The sequence below is a fragment of the Passer montanus genome, unplaced genomic scaffold (assembly GCF_014805655.1).
Source record: "Passer montanus isolate IOZ18808 unplaced genomic scaffold, ASM1480565v1 scaffold1, whole genome shotgun sequence".
Classification (NCBI taxonomy): Eukaryota; Metazoa; Chordata; class Aves; order Passeriformes; family Passeridae; genus Passer; species Passer montanus.
Window position 1 is genome coordinate 14275244 of NW_024356504.1, and position 19846 is coordinate 14295089.

Below are 19846 nucleotides of genomic sequence, written 5' to 3' on the forward strand. Positions count from 1 at the left end.
TACAGAAAATTTCAAGTCTTTTATTTTCAAAAATGCAAAAAATAATATGTGATTGCTTTTGATTTTTCTTTTTTAATAAAAAAAATTCTTAGCTGACATTTTTAGCTGTCACCATTTACACTTCCTCAATACGCCGCTTTTTTTTGGGACTCACTGAACATGTCTCTGCTTCTCCGTCTTGCAAGGCACTGCTAGAGTCAAACTCACAGCCAGCATCAGCTGCCTCCAGAAACAAAACATCATCAGCATTATCTCTGCTCTCAGAGAAGGTCTTCTGGAAAAGGTCATAGATTGTCTTCTGCTTTGGATCTGGCTGAGGAAACAGAAGAGAACAGGATCTACATCCACACTGTCACGTAAAACAGTGAGCAAAATCAGAGGACACTCCCCTTACACAGTGCACATGTGTGTACAGATCATGCTATACATCATACACATCCATGTGTATCTCATACATTATATGCTCAAAGACATATATATGACATTGATGCTAACAGGTCTCCTTGCAAGCAGCAGGCTTGGAATTTCTGTGGCGAGTCCAAGCCAAGGCGTGGATCCTGGGAGGAGTTGAACAATCTGGTCTGGGGCATTAAAGGCAGAACAGATGTAAGGTCACCTGTGCCAATCTACACGTACACAAGCCAAAGCCCATTTAGCCTCTCTCAGGGACCACCAATATTCTTTCAGGTCAATTACCTTAGGATAGTAATTAGTTGACTCAGCTGTTTCAGAGAAATTGGTTTCTGAAAGACCAGCTTCACCCAGCACTTTGATCTTCTCCTGAATCATTGGCCTAGGAGTGATAAACGGATATTACTGAAAGGAAAAAAATCAAGGACACTGCTTCATTTACTATGTGTAGATTAGAAAAGGATACAATTGGGAATAAAGATGGCTTTTCTACCAAACTTTGTTGGTTCCTTGACCTGTCCTGCTCTTGGTTATAATCACTGTATGCGATCTTGAGATATCAATCAATTAAATTAGTAACAATTAGAGGATTTTGGGCTATAAACATTTGGAGAACACATATGTCCAATAGAGAAACTAGCTGAGGCAACACCAATGTATGAAGAAGATGCAGCTAAAAGGACTCCTAGGAGCCTGTGTGCTCAGTCTCCAAGGCAAGCAATGGTAAACCCCAACAACAAACGCATCAGCATTTCAAGGATAACTCCCAATGCACAGCAGGAGGAAGAATCCATCACTGGCCCAAGAGGCTGAGAGGTCCCGGCCACACCTGCACACTGGACGCTGAAAGATGCCAAGGCCACAGCACAATTAGTGCATTTACCAAATAGCCCTGTCCTCTTGTTCTTTTTCTTGTCTTTAAAAAGATGCCACTGTCCTTTCGAGAGCCATATTTCTTCCCCATTAAGCACTAATGACTGCACAGACAGCATTTCACAAATAAAGGCAGAATTACTGTCATTAACTTTCCATGAAATTTGGGTGATGCATCAGTTTCCAGATCCTTGCATTGTAGGGTTATAATTACTTGCCATCATGATATTCTGGGAACTGCACAAGTTCACTTAGTTCATTCATTCCTTTAAACAAGGTAATAAAGATGTAATTTTGGATTTAAATGAAGCAGCTGGTGGATAATTTCTTGTCATCATTTGCAGGTCAGCTCCCTTGCAGCACTAAAATTCCTCAGATGCTGTCCACCCCCAGATGTCAGATTCCCCAGCCCTAAGGACTAATGTCCACTGGTAACTCTCACAGGAGCCAAAAAGCCTCATACCACAACTATCCAGAGGTGGGTCAATAGCACCTTTTTCATCTATCTGAAGGGCTCACTGAAGAGCAAGAGGAAGGCAGCAGTGCAGTCCTCCTCCACAGCTCCTTGTCCAAGCACACAGCAGCCAGACTGCTCTCTAGAACTGATCTACAATTCACTGAACCATCTCCAGTGTCTGCTGACTTCATTTGGGTCTCAGCACTTTACAGTATCCTAGCACAGGAATCTTCTGGGCTGGTATCTAAGACAATTCCTCCTCCTTACATAGAGACTGTGAAGGTTTTAGATGCATCAGCTCTCCCAGAATTTCTCTTGAGAGCCCTTTCTTTGTCAGGTAACTACTTTTATTCCTCCTGCTTGTCAGCCACTCAGTCATGTCCACTGCAGCCAGGCCATGCCACCAGCTTGCAGCAGCCCTGGCACATCTTGATCCTCCCCTCGCAGGCCGTGGAAATCAGCATTAACCCCTCACAGCAGGTATGAACAAACACTGGAAATGCATGTTAGGAGAACCAAAGTGTCTTTCTCACTTCTTACCATAAGTAGTCATCTGCTGTGCCTTTAGCCACCAGGTAGTGAACATTAACAGAGCTGGTCTGTCCAATTCGGTGTGCCCGATCTTCTGCTTGGATCAAAATCTTAACGTAAAAACATGACAAAAAGTGAAAACTGCAACATCTGAGAAACAGTGTAATCACCAGAGAACAGAGGATATAATTTCTTCTGCTTAGCAACTCTTTCTTACCTGGATCCTGTTAAGACCTGTATTCTCAAACAGAGTAAGCCAAGAAGTAACCTGGTACACCAGGTTCCCAAAAGGCACTGAACAATTTTCCAAGGTCAGCGCTGATGCTGGACCCTTTCAGGTGTTGGCTAAACAAACCCTTAAGAGCTCTGTCAAATAAAGACAGAAGCCTGTTTCCCTTTTGTGCCACCTTCCCCTGCCAGCAAACTGTGTAAACCAGCCTCACAGGTTCAAGCCCAAGCACCTGTGGTTGCAGAACCAGAAGACATCAGAAAGAGACAAACCCTAGAGAAAGTTACCTGCCTGTTATATCTCTTAATCAGCAACATTTCTGCTCTCCAGGGAACATCCCACCCCTGTCCCCTCCAGGACACTCACCCCTGGGTTCCAGAAGAGTTCTGCAAACACCACCAGATCTGCAGCAGACAATGTCAGGCCCATGTTTGCAGCAGTGAGGGAAAGGACAGCCACAGCCTGCTTCTCTGAGAACTGAAACTTCTGGCACAGAGACTGCCGCTCAGCTGAAGATGTGGAGCCATCAATGCGAATGTGCTCGACGTGCTGTGAAAAGGCAGAAGATGCAGTTTAGAGACCTGGTCCCCTTTCTTGTATACTCCTTCCATGTTTTAGTGCATCCCACGTCCAGTGCTGCCACTGAGCTAAGTCACCAGTGCCACTGTTGGTTATAGTCCACAATGTCATCTTAAATCATTCTTCACACTGCCCCAGCATGCTTTAGGAGCATCAATGGAAATCTCACATGAAAAGTTAGACAAACAAGAGAAGTCAAGAGAAATGATTGGCAGGTCTATCAACTCTCCCTACAGTATCTTAGTTCAAAAATGTAAGAGCACAACAGAGGTAAAGGCTGGCAGGGATGGTGGGCTTGGGTAGTCTCATTCTCCCTCTCAGGAAAGCCTGGAGAACAACAGCTACACAGGGTAACACAAGAATTCACAAGCTCCAGGGCAGACACTGGAATTAAAGAACACTAAATACAATAAAAGCCATTCAGCTAATACAGAGTGCATGCTGTGAGGCATTCACCCTGACAGCTCAGCTCCCTTGGTGAAGGGCACACTCAGAAGCACAGCAAGCAGAAATCATCTCTGTCACTAACTGCCCTAAACTATCTGACCAGCCATAAATCCAGGGGACTGTTCAACAACATTGAAGCTGGAACAGTGATAAAGTTAAGACAAATCAGTGACTTACTTTCTTCTTCAGCTCTGCAACTACTGCATCCAGCATTATCTTGTGATGAGCAAACACCAGGAATTTATTATTCCCGCTTTCCAGTAACTCCAGGATGTACTCTCTACATGAAAAAGGAAAAACACCAAAACACTATAAAATTACATGCTGAGAGAGTACAGACTTTGCTCATAACAAATTTTGAAGATACTGCCCCTTTATACACAAACACTAGGAAACAGGCTAGCATAAAAAGCTGCAGTAAAGTGCAAGCAGCAAGTCAAGTCTTCTATAGATTTAAATACAGAAAGGAAAATTCCCTCACAGTTTTTCTTCACCACAGGCAGACAGGAGCCTACATTATACTTGGGTGGCAAAGAGAATCAGTTTATTATATCCTACTTGGAACATGACATTCTAGGCCAATCGACTGAAGGTCATCTATACTTAATTACAATCTCACTCACCCATCTGTATTTCTAACTTCTGTACAATCACAATACACTAAAGTAATCTGTATGCAGTTAAACTTCCTGGGTTTACTTGGGATTTTTTTTATATCAGAAGAACACACTAAACACACTGATCAGAAAAAAAAACCCAAACCTTTTCTTGCAAGGGTTCCCACTGACAATTTACTCCAGCTTAAATATCTAAATTTGTCAGCTATTTCTAGGAGTTATCCACATGCATAAAGGCTAATGGCTAAGAAGAGGCAACAAGCCTCCTTTTAAGTGACTTAAATGAAAATATTCCCATGGACTAGCAGCAGAGCTACAGAACCCATTTTTATGTAGTAACTTGTATTACAATCAGGTTAACTGGAGCCTGAGGAAGAGCTAGGAACTTCAGTGGGAGCTGTGCGTTTCCTAAAGTACACTACAACTAAAGCTAAGCCCATCTCCTAAGCTTTTTGGTTCAGGATCCCCTGCTGCAGAATTGCAGCATTTGTTTTCTCAAATTCTGTTGATGCTTTTAGTTTCATTATTTCCCTGCTCCTTAAGTTGAAAAAGAGTCCAGACCAGGGAATTTGATCCAAGCCCCATACACAAAGTCATTCTAAATGGTTCTAATGACAGTTTAGATTTGTATCTGGAATGAAATCAGAAGACTTATTTAGCCAAAGAACCCCAAGAGAAGAAAATGCTTAGTGCATTGTAATTACAATCAAGTTTTTGTAGGCTGACTTGAGGCTATGCTTCATGTCCCTGCACTGTTATCTCTAAGGCACTGTCTCTCTGTTCTCAGCAGAAAACCACATTTTACTGGGCAAGAATGAAGCAGTGACACGGAGCTTACACGACTGAGTGGATTTTAGCTTCTGCTGTTCTGCTGAAGTAGACGAGAAGAGCTTCCTTCTCCTGTTGTTTCTGTAGAAGGAAGAGATAAACAAATTTGAGTCTCAAAAATGCCTTTTTTCCTTCTTGCTTATAGATATTTCTGCTGCTGCCAATAAACACTTTGCTAGGAAAAAAAATCAGCCTAGAAAAGCACAACAATAGAGGCCTGGGGGGGAAGTCTCCTACTCGCCATTAGGTCCAGCAGATACTCACACAGCCCTGACACCTCCCTCCCTACTTCCCACTCAACTCCCACCAGTCGGATGACAAGTGTATCACAAATGGAGCTGTAGTTGAGAAAGCGTGTCCCAGCTAAAATGGCAAGGAAAAACCCCCAAGTTCTTACAGAACTGTATTAGCAACCTAGGAGCCTAGAACATGCATTTTCCACCCATAAAGGAAAACAAACATGAAAAGCAGAAATAAACTCCTTGCATTTTTGGCTACTGCTCTGCTCACAACACAACTCAAATAAATCTGGTTTTGTAGGCTGAATGAGATTGCAAGGCTAGACAGGAGAGTTGGTAGAGGCAGGAGACATGAAAGACAATTAAAAATTACTAACAAGAGAGAAAAGAAGAGAGGAAATGGTATTTAACACAAAGGGACAAAGCAGACCACTTAGATCAAAAGCAAATCAAGCTGAGCTAGTTTTGGTTGTGCTGTACACTCATTTAAAACTGTGCTTTCACATAAAGGTGTGGGTCTGACCTTTGGAACTCAGGGTACTGCTTTTTCACGAAAAGGTTTTTTAAAATAAAAGTACCTCAAGCAGCAATGGCTCATTGTGAAAATAAGTTTCTGACTTACACTTTCATATCCTTTGGCCATCTTCTTTGCTTCAGCTGCCAAGGCAGCTTTGGTCTTTGCACTGATGCGTTCAGGAGCCACCACAACCATTTTGCGTTGCTTTGCTGGAAGCTGGGAAAGCACATCTGATTTCAGACGTCGGATCATGATGGACTCTTCCAGCAAAATTTTCAGTTCAGTTAAGTTGGATGATCCAGAATAGTCCCAACCCCATGGCATCTGGGAAAGATCAAAGCAGTTTTTAGTGTCAAACCTGTACGACACTGCTCTGCATACAATCCAAAAGCAGAATAAATTTCCAGGGAATCTGGACAAGGCAAGAACTGGATGGTCAGCAGCAGATTTGACAATAATGGCAATAAGGTAGAAGCATAGAAAATAATCCACTCAACATGAAAAGGTTACTTACAAGCTCCCCTTCTTCCTATCTACAGGAGCCCAGGGAGGTGCAGGAAAGAAGACTATGCAGAAGGATGGCAGGAATCCCTTCTCCAGCCCTGTGTCCTGATATTCACTCTCACACAGCAAGGTGTTGCTGCTCTTCACTTGCAGCTTTGAGCAGGCCAAAAGAATTCACTGCAGTTCTATGCATGCACATTTATCTCAGCTTTAAGCAGAGAGGCACACACAAAAATATCCTCTAACAGCATGAGGACAAACATCCGTAACCCAGATGCCTTCACAGAGTTGCTACACTTGTCTGACATGCTAGGTCAGAACTGCCTGCTCTCCACTGTGACCTGACTCCTGCTCTGCTCCCTGGCATACTCTGCCATTGCTGTGCTTGGCTCAGACTCAAGCAAACCAGAAATAAACTGTGGCCCAGAAGACATTTCTCCAAATACTGTTTCTTCAAAGCATCGTCACTTCAAAGCTCCTCTGAACAAGCCATTCATTTACACCTCCTTGAAGCACTCCCCTCTGAACCTGGCCTATCCTCCAAGATCCTGAGTGCGAGTAATATACACCTGTTCAATTAACCTCAGCTCATCACTTCTACCTGCAACACCACAGCCTATCTTTTGTTCACTGAGAAAGAACAACAGTGGCATCAAAATTGGTACATTCCCCAAAAGAAGCATCTTTCAAACATCTGTCTTTCAGAGAAGAGACCAATACAGTTTTAATGCTGAAGCAAGGAAAAAAATATAAACCTTTCTGCTGAAATTTCACAAATAAGTATAGGGAATACAGCTACAGGAATACCAAAGACCAAGGTGGGGAAGAGAGGTGACTTCTCATAGCTCTAGTTCTAAATAATATTGGCAGTGTCCAAAAATATAACCTCTGGTCTTGGAGTAACAATCCAAAGTAAGCTACTACATACATCCTCCTGAAATGCATATAATGGAGATGTGAGGAGCCTCAGCACCTCGATCAGCTACATTAATTGATAAAATAGATTAACCTCAAATATCTATATTGATTTTGTCTTCCCCAAGAGCAAACTGCTACAACACATAAATAAATTGAAGTAAATGAGAAAGATTCACTGCATCCTCCATCTTCTCCTAGAATGCATGAGACAAAAAATAAATCATACTAGCCATAAGGTTAGTCAGGCTACTGACTAACAGGCAGTATTAAGGGGTGGTGCTTGGATGAACAAAGATGAGAACATGCTGTGGGACAGGAAGAGGAGGAATCAAAAAGCTTATAGGGAAGTAAGACCTCTCTGGTATCCAAAAAGTGACTGTTCCTACTTCAGGTTGAGATAAAACCATCTGCAATCCTATTGCCATATTGTACTGATGTGAACCATTAACTGACTTCAGATTCTGGTACTTATGGCCATCATTAAACTCATCTGACTTAATCTATTCCTACATAATTACGGCACCATCTGATTAGCTACAGTTGGTTCATTAAAGCAGGAAACAATTCAAACCCTTAATACATAGCCAGTTTAAATCCTGTAGAATTAAAACTTTGGCTCTGACAACAGCCCAGTGGTGTAGGGCTAGAGTTAATAGGCCCACCTGGATCTCAGCCAAGCCCTCAAAAGCCCAACATGGGTATCACTGCTCTGCTTCCCTGAAACCAAGAGTGCAAGACAGATGCATCCTGCAGGTCCACAGAAAGCTAGCTCAAGTCTACCAGGGTTTATTAGCTTTAGGCACAAAAGCTGACACTGCTGAGCCACAGCCTTTGTGCTCCCTTTCTGCATTTCTCAGGCTCTGTGGGCCCAGCAGAGCACATGGACAGAACCATGAAGGACCCCCCTGGTGCTGTGCCCAGCCTCCAAAGCCCACTGCCCACACTGCTCAGTGCACTGGTAGGTGAGTAGGAAGGACCAACATGATCAGGCAGCTCAGCAAGGCCTCCTGTGGGGCCTGGATATCCCTTGGGATACCTCTTTCCACTTAAAAACCTGTGTTTTCCCACTTTCCACTTCCATAACAAGCAAGTATACATATGCTTTGTGTCCATGTAGCCAAACTGGCTACAAGCATCCTCCTAAGAAGAGCAGCATCCTCCTAAGGCAAAGAACAAGGCACACACAGAGCCAAGACACCATCTACTGTCATGTTAAAAAGCACACACAGGCAGAGTCCCCACAGCATGTTTAGGTTATATATTGCTTATGGTGCTGGAACAAAAAGCAAGGAAACATTCTAGCTCTGTGCTGCACCTAGCTAGTTATAAAGAGATAACTACTTTTGGAATTATTAAAATTTACTTTAGTATACCCTATTGTGAAAAAGAAAAAGAGAGAAAAAAGAGGGACATTTATTTTGCCAAAATACACATCTGGCTTTGATCCATAACATTCCAGAACACATGCTTCCAACTGTGATTTTCTTACCAAAGTGTTACAGCATCTTACATGAGTCAGTAAACTTATTACAGTGTTAGCAGAAGCTGCCAAATTCTTACAAATTCAGAGCATGTGCTCAGATAGAAATCACTTAATATTTGCCAACATCAGCCAATTTTAAAAATGAATTCACAGCATGTATTTTGGGAAACAGTCTTGGGACATCTTATAAACAATAGGTGACATTTCACTTGCTGCATTTTTAAAAGTACAGATGCTGGGAGGTTGAATTAATATAAACGTATAAACGTCTACAACTTTTCTAATCAGATCTGTCAGATATTTGCAATCTTCTGTCATAAAATCTTGAAACAGAAACTAGTCAGCCTTTAGTTTTAAATTGAATGGATCAGGTTTGCCAATTTTTCTTTAATCTTATAATACAATCGGATATATTATTAATACCAAAACATTTTTACATTACACCCTTTATCCTTACACATCTTCAAAAGCCTTGCAAGGCCTCTCTGGTTCTGTGCAATTCTTCCTTCAGTCATAATGTTGCCCATTTCAGGAGAGAAAAGCAGAACTTACTTGAGTATTGACAGCAGAAGTACCACAACAGTTCTTCAGAGAGGATGCAACTCCTAACACAGTCTCAGGTTAGAGCTACAGCAACAAATGTCAGGGATACACTACAGTCATGAAGGAACCAATTACAATCACCTTTTAAATTTTTTCATTGCCAAGTGGATCTGTGGCAACCCATATTCAGCAGTCCCATCTTGTTCTCTAATACTATCTACATCTCTTAATTTCCAGCAGCCCCATTTCTCCAATCAACCAAATTCCTCCTAGGTTCTTGGTATCATTTGCTGACATTAACTGTAACAAAATGTCCCAGATGAGCATGGAGAAGACCAACAATGTTCAACTATCTAGGAGAGGCAGGTCAAACACAGAAAAAACTGTACTAGAAATCCTGACAAGGTTTCAAAGGGAGGCTGACTGTGACCTCCATGCTGAGTATCCCTGAAGGTTGAAAAGTCATTTACACTGGACACACTGCTACAACCTGGATCCTGTAAAACAATTTTATTTCTTTGATCCAAGGTCCATCTGCCTCATTATTGAAATGACAGCTACTTGTGCAGAACTTTACCCTTAACAGGGCTTATCAAACTCCAAACCTACTTATACTCACATGCTGTAAATCAGCTTTCCTTTTTACTGCAGAAAACCAAGAAGATGAAACTGTATCGCTTCATTTACCTGTAGGAACCATTCTGAAAGGAATGCTCAGAAAGGAATCTTTCAAAGACAATTAAGCTTACCAGAAGATGTGGCCTCTCCCTCCATATGATTCCTACTATGGATGGAGACCCAGGACTGATGCTCTGTGATTCTGCATGCTAATGGCCTTTCTCTAATCAGTGGCACCAGCATGTGACTACCAAAGCCAATTAAGTGCTCCTCTGACTTGCACACTTGGACATACACAGAACAGCACTACACTGGCTATGAAAGCAAGTGGGCATTCAGATCTAGGAAAAAGGGGATTCAAGAATTTTATATGAGACTGCAGTAAGAATCTTCTTGGTGGAAACGTTAGCTACCCCAAACAGAAAAGAAAACAAACACAAAAGCCCTACAAATAGCTCTAACTATTTTTATGGCACACACTGATGATGTTCAGCTCTTCAGCAAATATTTTTCAACACTGAAATGCTCATTTGGTGTTTCCAACTGCTTTGCTGAGCACTATGAATTAGAGCTGTAGGGAGATTTGAGTTCCTCTTTTGTGCCTGTGCAACCAACACAGAAGATCCTAGAGCCTCTGTGTACAAGAAGCAGCAGCAACAGCTCTTCTCTTAGCAGTGTGTGTTCCAACATACACAACAGCCCTAGGGATGGCAAATCCAAGTACAGGTGAGCTGCCCATACCTGGGCAGCAAGGCAGACGTTTGCTATTGTGGCTGTAAATGCTGGCTTCATGCAAAGCCAAATTCTTGCAGTGGTTGCACTCAGAAACTCTGTGGAAACAACTGCTGAGCAGCTGGCAGAGGAGTTATTTTCAAAATATGCTGAGGATTGCATCCATTTCCTAAATTAGAAGAGGGTGGAATACAAAGATATACTCTATAAGTCTTCAATTTTTTACTTACCTATAGATATAAAATCCAGAATCCCAAGCAACAAAGCCCTTTATCAAACAGTGGCTAAGACTAGAAACTAGGTTTTTTTGTTTGTTGTTTTTTACTTTTTTAAAAATCAATTAGCCCAAATCTACTGCTGCTTAAAGGCCCCTTAGTTACTCTACCCCTTTATAAAACCCAGGTGGGGACAAGTCTGATAAGAATAGGATCCTTTCACCAGTTATGGCCACATTTGTTTGGCGATTTTTTTCCTCCATTTTTATTTCCATGGCTTTCAAGGCAAGAAACATTACTGCCTTCATGTCTCAGGCCCACCACTGCAGCACCTACACCTCCTCAGCTTCCGAACTTTCAAAATGTAACTCTGCAGAGAAACTCTCTCTAAAAGAGATGTAATATCATGCAGAAAGAAGAAGGAAGGAAAAGCCTCCACATTTGAAATGTGCTGTTTGCAGAGTCCCAGCTGGCCAGTTTCCCAGGCAGTACCTTCCTGGCATCGCAGTAGCGCAGCCCGAAGGAGTGGAACTGCGGGAAGAAGCTCGGCTGCACAGCGGCGATCTGCGTGTAGAGCTCCGCGGGCCGCGACACCGCCGGCGTTCCCGAAAGCAGGATCACTCTCTTGGCAGCCTGGGAAAACCAAGCAGGGCATCATTACCATGCAGTTTACAACAGAGCACAACTTAGAGTCACCATAACCCTGAAAGAAAATCCCAGACCCCCGGTTCAACTACCCTAAATGGAAGAGTGCTTCACCTTCACAGGTACTTTCAGCTATTGCTGCCTCAAGACATTCAAACCCAGTACTTCACACTTCCAGGGAGCAGGACAAGCCACACAGTTTCTTAATACCCATCCACATGCTCTAAGAGAAGGGTGCATCCACTTTTACTACAGTACTTTCTGAATCAGCATTTACCCACTAGACACATCTTATGCCTGGCTTAACTTTTCATTTGGCATCAGCTCTCACAGGAAAATTACACACCCTTGCAGGTACCCCACCTCCAAAAAAAAAACTCTCTCAAAATAAACCTGCCACAGCAAGCCACAAGCAGAATGCCTTTCTCACAAAAGCAGAAGAGATACAAGAAAGAAGGATTTTTTTCTTACTTTGTTAATTTTTAAAAAAATTATACTAGCAAGGAGAAAAAAATGAAGCTCTCTGAAGCAGGGCCAGAAGAAGATCTGACAGCCAATGGTGAGTGTAGGCACATCTGGCTGGATGCTAGAACACGAGAGAATAAATACAAATCATGTAAGAAGATTGTAAAATGTGTTGTAGGGGAGACAAGAGGAGGACAGAAAGCCTGCATCTAAAGCAGGTGCTCCCAAGAAGAAGAGGCAAAAATTACACTTTAAAGTCTCCAAGATACACTTCTACCTTCATACTGCCACTATTACCTAATTCTATTGTTAGATAAAAGCTACACATTTCTACTGCTGTAAATTCACATACTGTAGTTAAATTACTTGTGCCTTGCAATTTCCTACATGGTTTAATGCAGGTTCATTAAAATAACAAAGAGATTGTTGAGTGACATCTGTACCAACAGCTCATTCACATTTAAATGAAAAAGAAAATTAAATTCTTTTATCATTTCACTGAGATCAACAAGTCGCCCAGATCTATTCAGCTGTTTCATCCACTTACCAACCAAATCTGGTGGAAAAAGAGTTCCGGAAATTAATTCAAGACTCTATCAGCTATTTATATAAAGGTTGTGATCAAGGTGGGACTTGTCTTCTCCAATAATCCCTACTAAATAGATCAGAGGGAAATGTGATCACCACCAGGATCAGACAACTCCCTGGAACAAAGTTAAAAAAGCAGAATGGTTACTGAACTAAGTAAGAGGAGAGGTCAAACATTTGAGCATGTCAGAAGGTGAGAGTTTGCACACCACAGAGGTGCTGATGCTACTCAAAAGAGGAAGGAGTCACAGAGACCAGAGATACCATATCCCATGAGGAAACTGATCAAGCAGAAATTAGGTGCTTTTTAGAAATTAAGGTAACACTAGAGGACAACTGAACAGAACCTATACAGTATCTGAAACTTAGCAGAAACCTTTGAGGAAGAAACTGACACTACCCTGAGAAATCTGCTATAAAGCAAGACAAGCAAGTCCCTCAAGTGCAAGAAACCTCCAAATAAAACTTGTTCCTCATGGACCAACTGAAGGCAACTGCCAGAAAAAGGGAAACATGAAGGCATGGGATGACAGACATCTCATGTAAGAAAACTCTGGATCAAGCTAAAGCAAGAACACACTCCAAGCAGACCAGGGACATAATAAATGCAACATAAGCTCAACTGTGTTGAAAGGGTTTGTGCTGTTCAAGGCTCTCGCTTCTCAGAAGCGTGTTCCCCAGGAGCTGCACAAGAAGAGATTGGAACACTAATTCCCCAGTAGTTAAAACAATTATTCAGGCTCCTTTCCCAGTCTCTAAATAGGTGTCAAAAGAGAGGATGATGAAGTTACAGGTTATTTGAATTCTAAACTTGTTCAGCTGCTGTTTTGCTGTAACTTATTTCTGAACAGAGAAAGTATGCAACCACTGCAAGCTCTTACTAAGGGCTGTGACATGTCTTCTAATTAACCATTTAAAGCAAACTGAAAAGTAAAAAAAACCAATAAAAACAACAAAACCAACCAACCAAATTCCAAAGACACTAACTCTACAAGAGCTGTGAAGAACTTCAGAAATTAATTCCAGAAAATTTCATGGAACATAGGTGGTCTAACTCATTATCCCAAAGGTCCCTTTTAGTTTTAAAACATGTGACAGATGGAGCTCAAGAAAGAACAGAAGGAAAAAAAACCCCTAGGACGACAAATTTCCAAGTGTTGAAGGCTGACTTAAATTCTGGATGAAAGAAATGGCTTTGATTCCCATTTCTTTTTCTAGTGGAAACTCATCTTGAATAGATGCCAATAAAGATTTGGTCCTGCAGAGAAGTCTCTACTGATCACTGCTTAATTCTTGTTTCCTGCTGAACCTTCTGTGCTGCCAAGAGTGAGCACGCAGCCTCTTTCTTCAAAGGTCTGTAACAATAATATGGAACAACGCCACAGAAAATAAGACTGCAGGGGCCAGAAAGGACTTTCTAGCAAAATCAGATCTTGTAATCAATCAATACATATTGCCACACAGATGAACTAACATTAGCTGCTCAGTTGCATTTAGGCATGAAGTTCACAGAACTGGTGGAGACCTGGTCTGCAGTTCTCATTCACTAAGTAGCCTAAGACAAATGTGGCTTTGTAGCATTACATAACACACCAGCAAGAATTAATTCCACAGCTGTGAAAACATTTACAAAGTCACTTCTGAAAGTCAAAGAATAATTTATGAAATGATGGCACTTACTCTAGAGGTCAAGACCCAGCAAGCATCGATTCAAAGGGGAGTAGGCAAGGCAGAGGGATTACGTGACAGACAAATAATTGAACACACGAAGATCCTCATTAACATACAATGACTGTCTCTGTGTTAAATGGATTTCCCAGCAGGAGCTATGCCATATGCTATCAGACTGACATACTTTTTAAAGTAAGTGTGGCTGGTTCTGGCTGTACATTTACTCGTGTCCCCAGTTTTTGCTTACTGTGTCATTTTAAACTGCTTAGCTTAAGAATAACTTATCCTGCAAAATGAAAAATCTGAGAAGGACCATAATAAAATAATCACCTGATGAAACAGAAGATGTGGTAAAGGTGAAGAGTAGCAGCTGCTTTCAGGAGTCTGTTTCTCTGCTTGGGCAAGAGATTGGGCTCCACATTCCATAAGATGAAATTATTCCAAAAAATATAAATACTTTTCTCTATTGTTAACCGACATCTAGACAGACAATGTGTGTCAAACAGCAGTGATAAGCTATGACTGAAGTAAATTAAACTGCCTTCCTATTCCAAGAAGGAAAAAACATTGGAAGGTAAGAGCAGATCTGAAGATGAAGCCCTGAGGGCCCACAGCTTCTTCAGTTTCAAGATGAAGTTCCTTCTCTCAGCAAATGACAATAAGGAAAGTTTTATTTACGTAATCCACACAGATTTGTAACACCTAAAGACAGACGCTGTTTATTTCCTGACAGAAATATAAATTTTTGTGTTCCCACCTCACCTTCTACCTGCAGCATGGACCTGTTTCTCTCCACTATTTTGAAGTTGCTCTATGGCAACAAGCATAAAAGGTTTCTATTCCAGCCACACAGTGTATTTGGACTCCCATAACAAAATCAAAGACCTTTAACCCTGCAAACATCAGGATGTGTATCAGACTATTAACTGGAACAGCAACTCAATGGGAACAATCAAATTAGTAATATTATCCATGTGTTGGAGAACAATGCTCATAGAGACCACAAAGAGTATAAGAACATTTAATGCCACTGTAATTTTTGATTAGATAGTACCTTTTATTTATCAGATTCCAGTGCAGTTCTTCGCTACTTATTGTCATGTTTCCAAAAAACTCATCCATTTTCCACTGGGACCTTCCCTAGTTTCCATGCCTTGCAGTATTCCATGCAATTACAGAAAAATAAAGACCATGCAGCATCTTGGCTGGCCAAAATAAGTAGAATCCTTTCCACTCTGGTACCCAAGAGATCCCACTACACATCAGTGAAAAACTTTTGTTTTGTGTTTCTTCTCCATCCACATCCCTGAGGCTTTGCTGGTTTAAGGATATTGGTGTTATGTATACTCCCTCTCCTACGTTTATGTCTCCGAGCCAGTCGAATCTTAGAAATAAAAACCAAAATGCTTACAAGTATAACACTATTGACTCTCTCTGCCTCTGAGGGAAGCAGATCCAGGGCAGAGGTGATGGGAACAACCAGTATTGTCAGTATGCCTAGTAGAACTTATTCCCAAACACAAGACTACAGAAAAAAACAGCAAGAGGACAAGTAGGTCCTATTACCAATTGACACAGCTTTGAGCTAGGGGGAAGGACATGCCAGGCCTAACAAGGCCTTTTGGTGACTCAGCTACAGCCCAACAGTATGAAGCTATTCTCACTTTGATGTGCATGGAAACAAGACAAAAAGACCACTTTGAACACAGCAACCTCTAGCCCCTGAGTACAGTGAGAGCTGCTGCAGCTGGGGACAAACCTCAGGCAGCTGCCAGCACAGACCTGCTGGTGTGAAAGCTGGCTGACTTTGAAAGCAGCATTTTTGCCACATGACCAAACATCAAAGGACTGTTTTCTACTACAGCTTTCAATCCATCCTTCTCCATAATTCTGCAGGGATGCACACAGACTGTGTGCAAACTCTACCACCTCCTTTCACTGAGGCAGACAGAGCATTCTCCCTCACGTACACGTCTGCACACCCACAACTTTGCACATCCACTGGAACATGAAGGGAATAAGATATATGGCCTAAACATCTTGCTGCCATTTCACTCTATCTTACTTTTCATGCAATTACAAGTTCCTCTCAAAGTTCTGTCTACTAACAGTAAATTTAACATAACATGTCTATATATATGTACTCTAAACTAATGACAACCTGGGTAAGCCATGAGGCAGTGAGCACAGCCACTGCATACATCCAGCCATTACAAAATTTCTTACTCTGTCTCAAGTAAAACTTTTCTGAATCTCTGTCAAGGTAGCAGCTAAGTATATCAGAAAAAATACTCAGTGCTGCAGACACAAAATTTGAGGCATTTCTTAGTATTAAAAAGATGTCTAAAAATCCCCAATGGGCAAACTTAGGTGACGTGTTTAATACATGGCTTTGCTTGACAATTCCATACTATACTTGCCTTGCAATATATACAAGAGAGCAGGAAAAGATTAATTATGTCTGACTGGCTAAAAACGCCACTTTGTTTTGAAAACCTGTCAATATCAGACATAAAAACTAAAATAAGGCTTTAAATGCTGTAACAATGAGCTAAAGATTTGAGAGGTGGAGATTCAGTTTGGCCATCTAACAAGACAAATTAGAAACTAATATCCAAGGTATGTCATCTTTATTATCAATGTGCCAATTTAATCCAATTATTGCGCAGTTCTGTATAAACACTTGCAACTTATGTATTTCATTTATTATTCAAATGGAGAAGTCAAAAGTGCAGATTCTATCAAGATAGAAAGAATTAATTAAGTATGGATAGAACTGACAAACATTTCTGTCTCCAAAACATTTTAACTTAGATCTGTCCGGTGTCATTATGGATTCATAAATCTTTGTAGCATGTAAGGACCAAAGATCACATTTCCTGCACACTGTAACCTTAAGGTAGGGACTGGGGTACTAGAAGCAGTTTACCTCTCAAGGACTTGCTCACACTTACACCTTTTTCTGGTCTCTTCTAAGAGCCCTACTGGTGCTCAAATCCTTTTAACACAAAGAAGGCAAGAACAAGAATATTATCCTCAGCAGCATGTTTAGCCACACCTCTTATTCAGTAATTTCAAGGTATCACGTAAAATAATGAAAATACTCCCATTTCTATCCCACTGGCTACTTACTATAAGTATCACATAGTATAGTTGTTAGATTCAGTATTTAAGTGATGAAAGCTCCTAATATTTTGGCAGTTCTTTCAAATACAAAAATATTGGTGTGATGTGTTGTGGCAGAAGTGACCACATCATCACTCACTAGGAGCTGAAGACACAGCTGCCAAAGGGGATAGTTTTAGAGCAAAATGCTTATGTTGGAAAGTAAGGAGAGAAAAATGGCTATTACAGCAAATACTTCTGAAATTTTTGTCAGCAACCAGGCAAACAGAATTTACCTGAACATCTAACACAAAACATCTGGTACTGCATGATCATTGCAGGTGAGATAATGCACAAGATGAATATGAAACTCTTAATGCTTTCAGAAGACTGAAATTCAGTTTCAGAAGCATCAGCTCTCAATTCTTTAAGACCAGTGATGTGACAGCATAAAACTGTAAATTCTCAGGAAGTGCATACAGGCAATTAACCTCTGCCTAACAGCTACCATCTTTCACTCTCATATCTTTTAGCCAGCAAATAATTTTGACAAGCTGATCCTTACAAAGCTTCAAGTCATGAAGGATGTGGCTGTTTTTTTGAGCATTTTGCTCAAAATGAGGGCAAATTTGTTATTTTCCATGATTTTCAGACACACACCCTAATTACTGTATTTTAAACTGCTCACAGAATTGAACCTCCTACTTAAGCTTCCAAACACTAAAAGCCTGAAGTGATTTGAAAACCAAGAGAAGACACGAGTCAGGCCTTTAAGGAGAAAAACCAAGTTATTCAAGGACAACCATCTTCAGCATGCCATTAAGAATCTTGCATATTAAAGGTGGTTGCTGTAAAGGCATCACAGATCAGCTCTTCTCTATATACATACTGTTGGTTAATTGCTGAAGAGCAACTGCATCTACTTCTTCCAATGTACAGACCTTGCAGTGTCTAGAAACTATCCAAAACTTTAATCTGTACCTGTTAGAGGCTACCAGGGTGAGTTTGATTCTTCGATCCCAGGACACCAGGAAAACATGAAAATTTACATTTCTCCTGTATCTTATAATTGACTACTGCCTGCCTTCTGTGGGCCACCTGTCCCACTAACCTCGCATTCTGTCATTTCCCTGTTGCTCTGTACACGTAACCAGCAGGAATGCTCCTAAGCCCCACACACAAATACACTGGAAGGCTGCAGTAAACCAGGGAAGGGCCCCAGGCAATGCCATTCTGACATGCAGCAGCAATTTGTGTGCCAAGAAGTAACTGATAATGATTATTCTCATTTAACAAGCTATTTTGACACCACCATATTCTGTCTACTCTCCCTGAACACATACAGTAAGTTCTGACATTCCCTTTTCCCTGTCATGACAGAACTCATCAGTGGCAGTATCACAATTACATCAAGCTTTTGAAGTTGTTTTGTTAGGTTTTACCATCTAATATTTGTATGGAAACAAGTGGTAAAGCCAAATTTCAGTCTTGGATCTACACTATTACCTGGGTTTCCCCTTACACACCAAAAGAGTTCAGCTGCTGGCTCCTAAACCTTGTAAGTGGAGCTACACTGCCCCATGAGCCTGAGGTTAGCAGTCAAAGCTTTGGCACCCAGCACACACACCTTGAGCAGAGGCATGGCAGCTTGGCAGCGCGCAGTTTTTGTGTTCTTCAGGAAATGAGATTCATCCTGAAACAAAACAAGCATGAAAGCAAAGTCAGTTCAGATGCATAGTCAAAATGCAGGTTACAGAACAAATTCCCAGCATTCTCAGCTATCCAGTATTAGAGGCCTTTCATTCAGGATATTTCAGGCATTGGGATAGTCACATCAAATTCTAAACAAAAAGACAGGATGCAGAGTAGCAGGCTTCCTGCACTCAAACCTGCAGCTGCAAGCAAACAGAACAAAAATCAAACCTTGCAGGCATGAATCATAAATGAACACAAAAAAACCCAAAAAAAAACCTGAGCATAGGGAGCTGGAGAGAGAAGGAGAAAGAGGAATATTATTTCCATAACTGATATTCATTTGCCCCTACGTATCTTTTAAATGCAGAAAACATAGGAGACCTATACAGTGCCAGTTCCCTTAATAATGGGTTAATGCAAATGATAAGGAAAAAAAGAAATCTAATTAAGATCCAACTGTTCTGCTGATAGGGCTCACCAGGTGGGTAATAGTCTCCTACTTCAGACATCACCCTCAAATGGGCTTCACTTCTACTGCTATAGTAAGGCAGAATTTAAAGCACAAAAAGCAGCTGGCATCCTCCAAGGGTATATTCTCATCTTTCCATGTGTGTAGAAAAAAGCAGGCAAAGCCAATGTCACTGCTTAGCCTCTCAGACACAGCCTTCTCCCTTCTAAATAACAAATAAGCTACACTAATTTTCCCAGCCACCAAAAGAACAGCAGAAGAAAAAACAGGAAAGCTCAGCACGCAGTAGGACTACTATCACCTGTAAAAACCTACCAAGGGTCCAAATTTGAACATATAAACACACAGAAAGAATATATGCCAGTTCAGGGCTGGTTAAAAGTTCCAAGGCAGTAGCCTTGAGCCTACAAAAATAATAATCTGCATTTCCACCTTGACAGAATGTTTAGTCAGTGTGTGTAGGAGAC

At 41.3% G+C, this 19846-nt stretch overlaps 1 protein-coding gene across 5 annotated transcripts in view; it reads right to left on the minus strand.

Annotated features, from left to right (window-relative positions):
• Positions 1-19846, minus strand: part of SMARCAL1 (SWI/SNF related, matrix associated, actin dependent regulator of chromatin, subfamily a like 1) — a 34263-nt gene continuing 14417 nt past the window's right edge. For all 5 annotated transcript variants that reach the window (XM_039700678.1, XM_039700652.1, XM_039700688.1 and 2 more), the window contains 9 exons: positions 18843-18908; positions 11234-11374; positions 5834-6052; positions 4983-5053; positions 3705-3807; positions 2868-3050; positions 2282-2382; positions 697-793; positions 1-313 (listed from right to left, as the gene is read on the minus strand). In XM_039700678.1, coding sequence (XP_039556612.1) covers positions 116-313; positions 697-793; positions 2282-2382; positions 2868-3050; positions 3705-3807; positions 4983-5053; positions 5834-6052; positions 11234-11374; positions 18843-18908 — 1179 coding nt within the window. In that variant the 3' untranslated portion in view covers positions 1-115. The remainder of the gene's footprint in view (positions 314-696; positions 794-2281; positions 2383-2867; positions 3051-3704; positions 3808-4982; positions 5054-5833; positions 6053-11233; positions 11375-18842; positions 18909-19846) is intronic.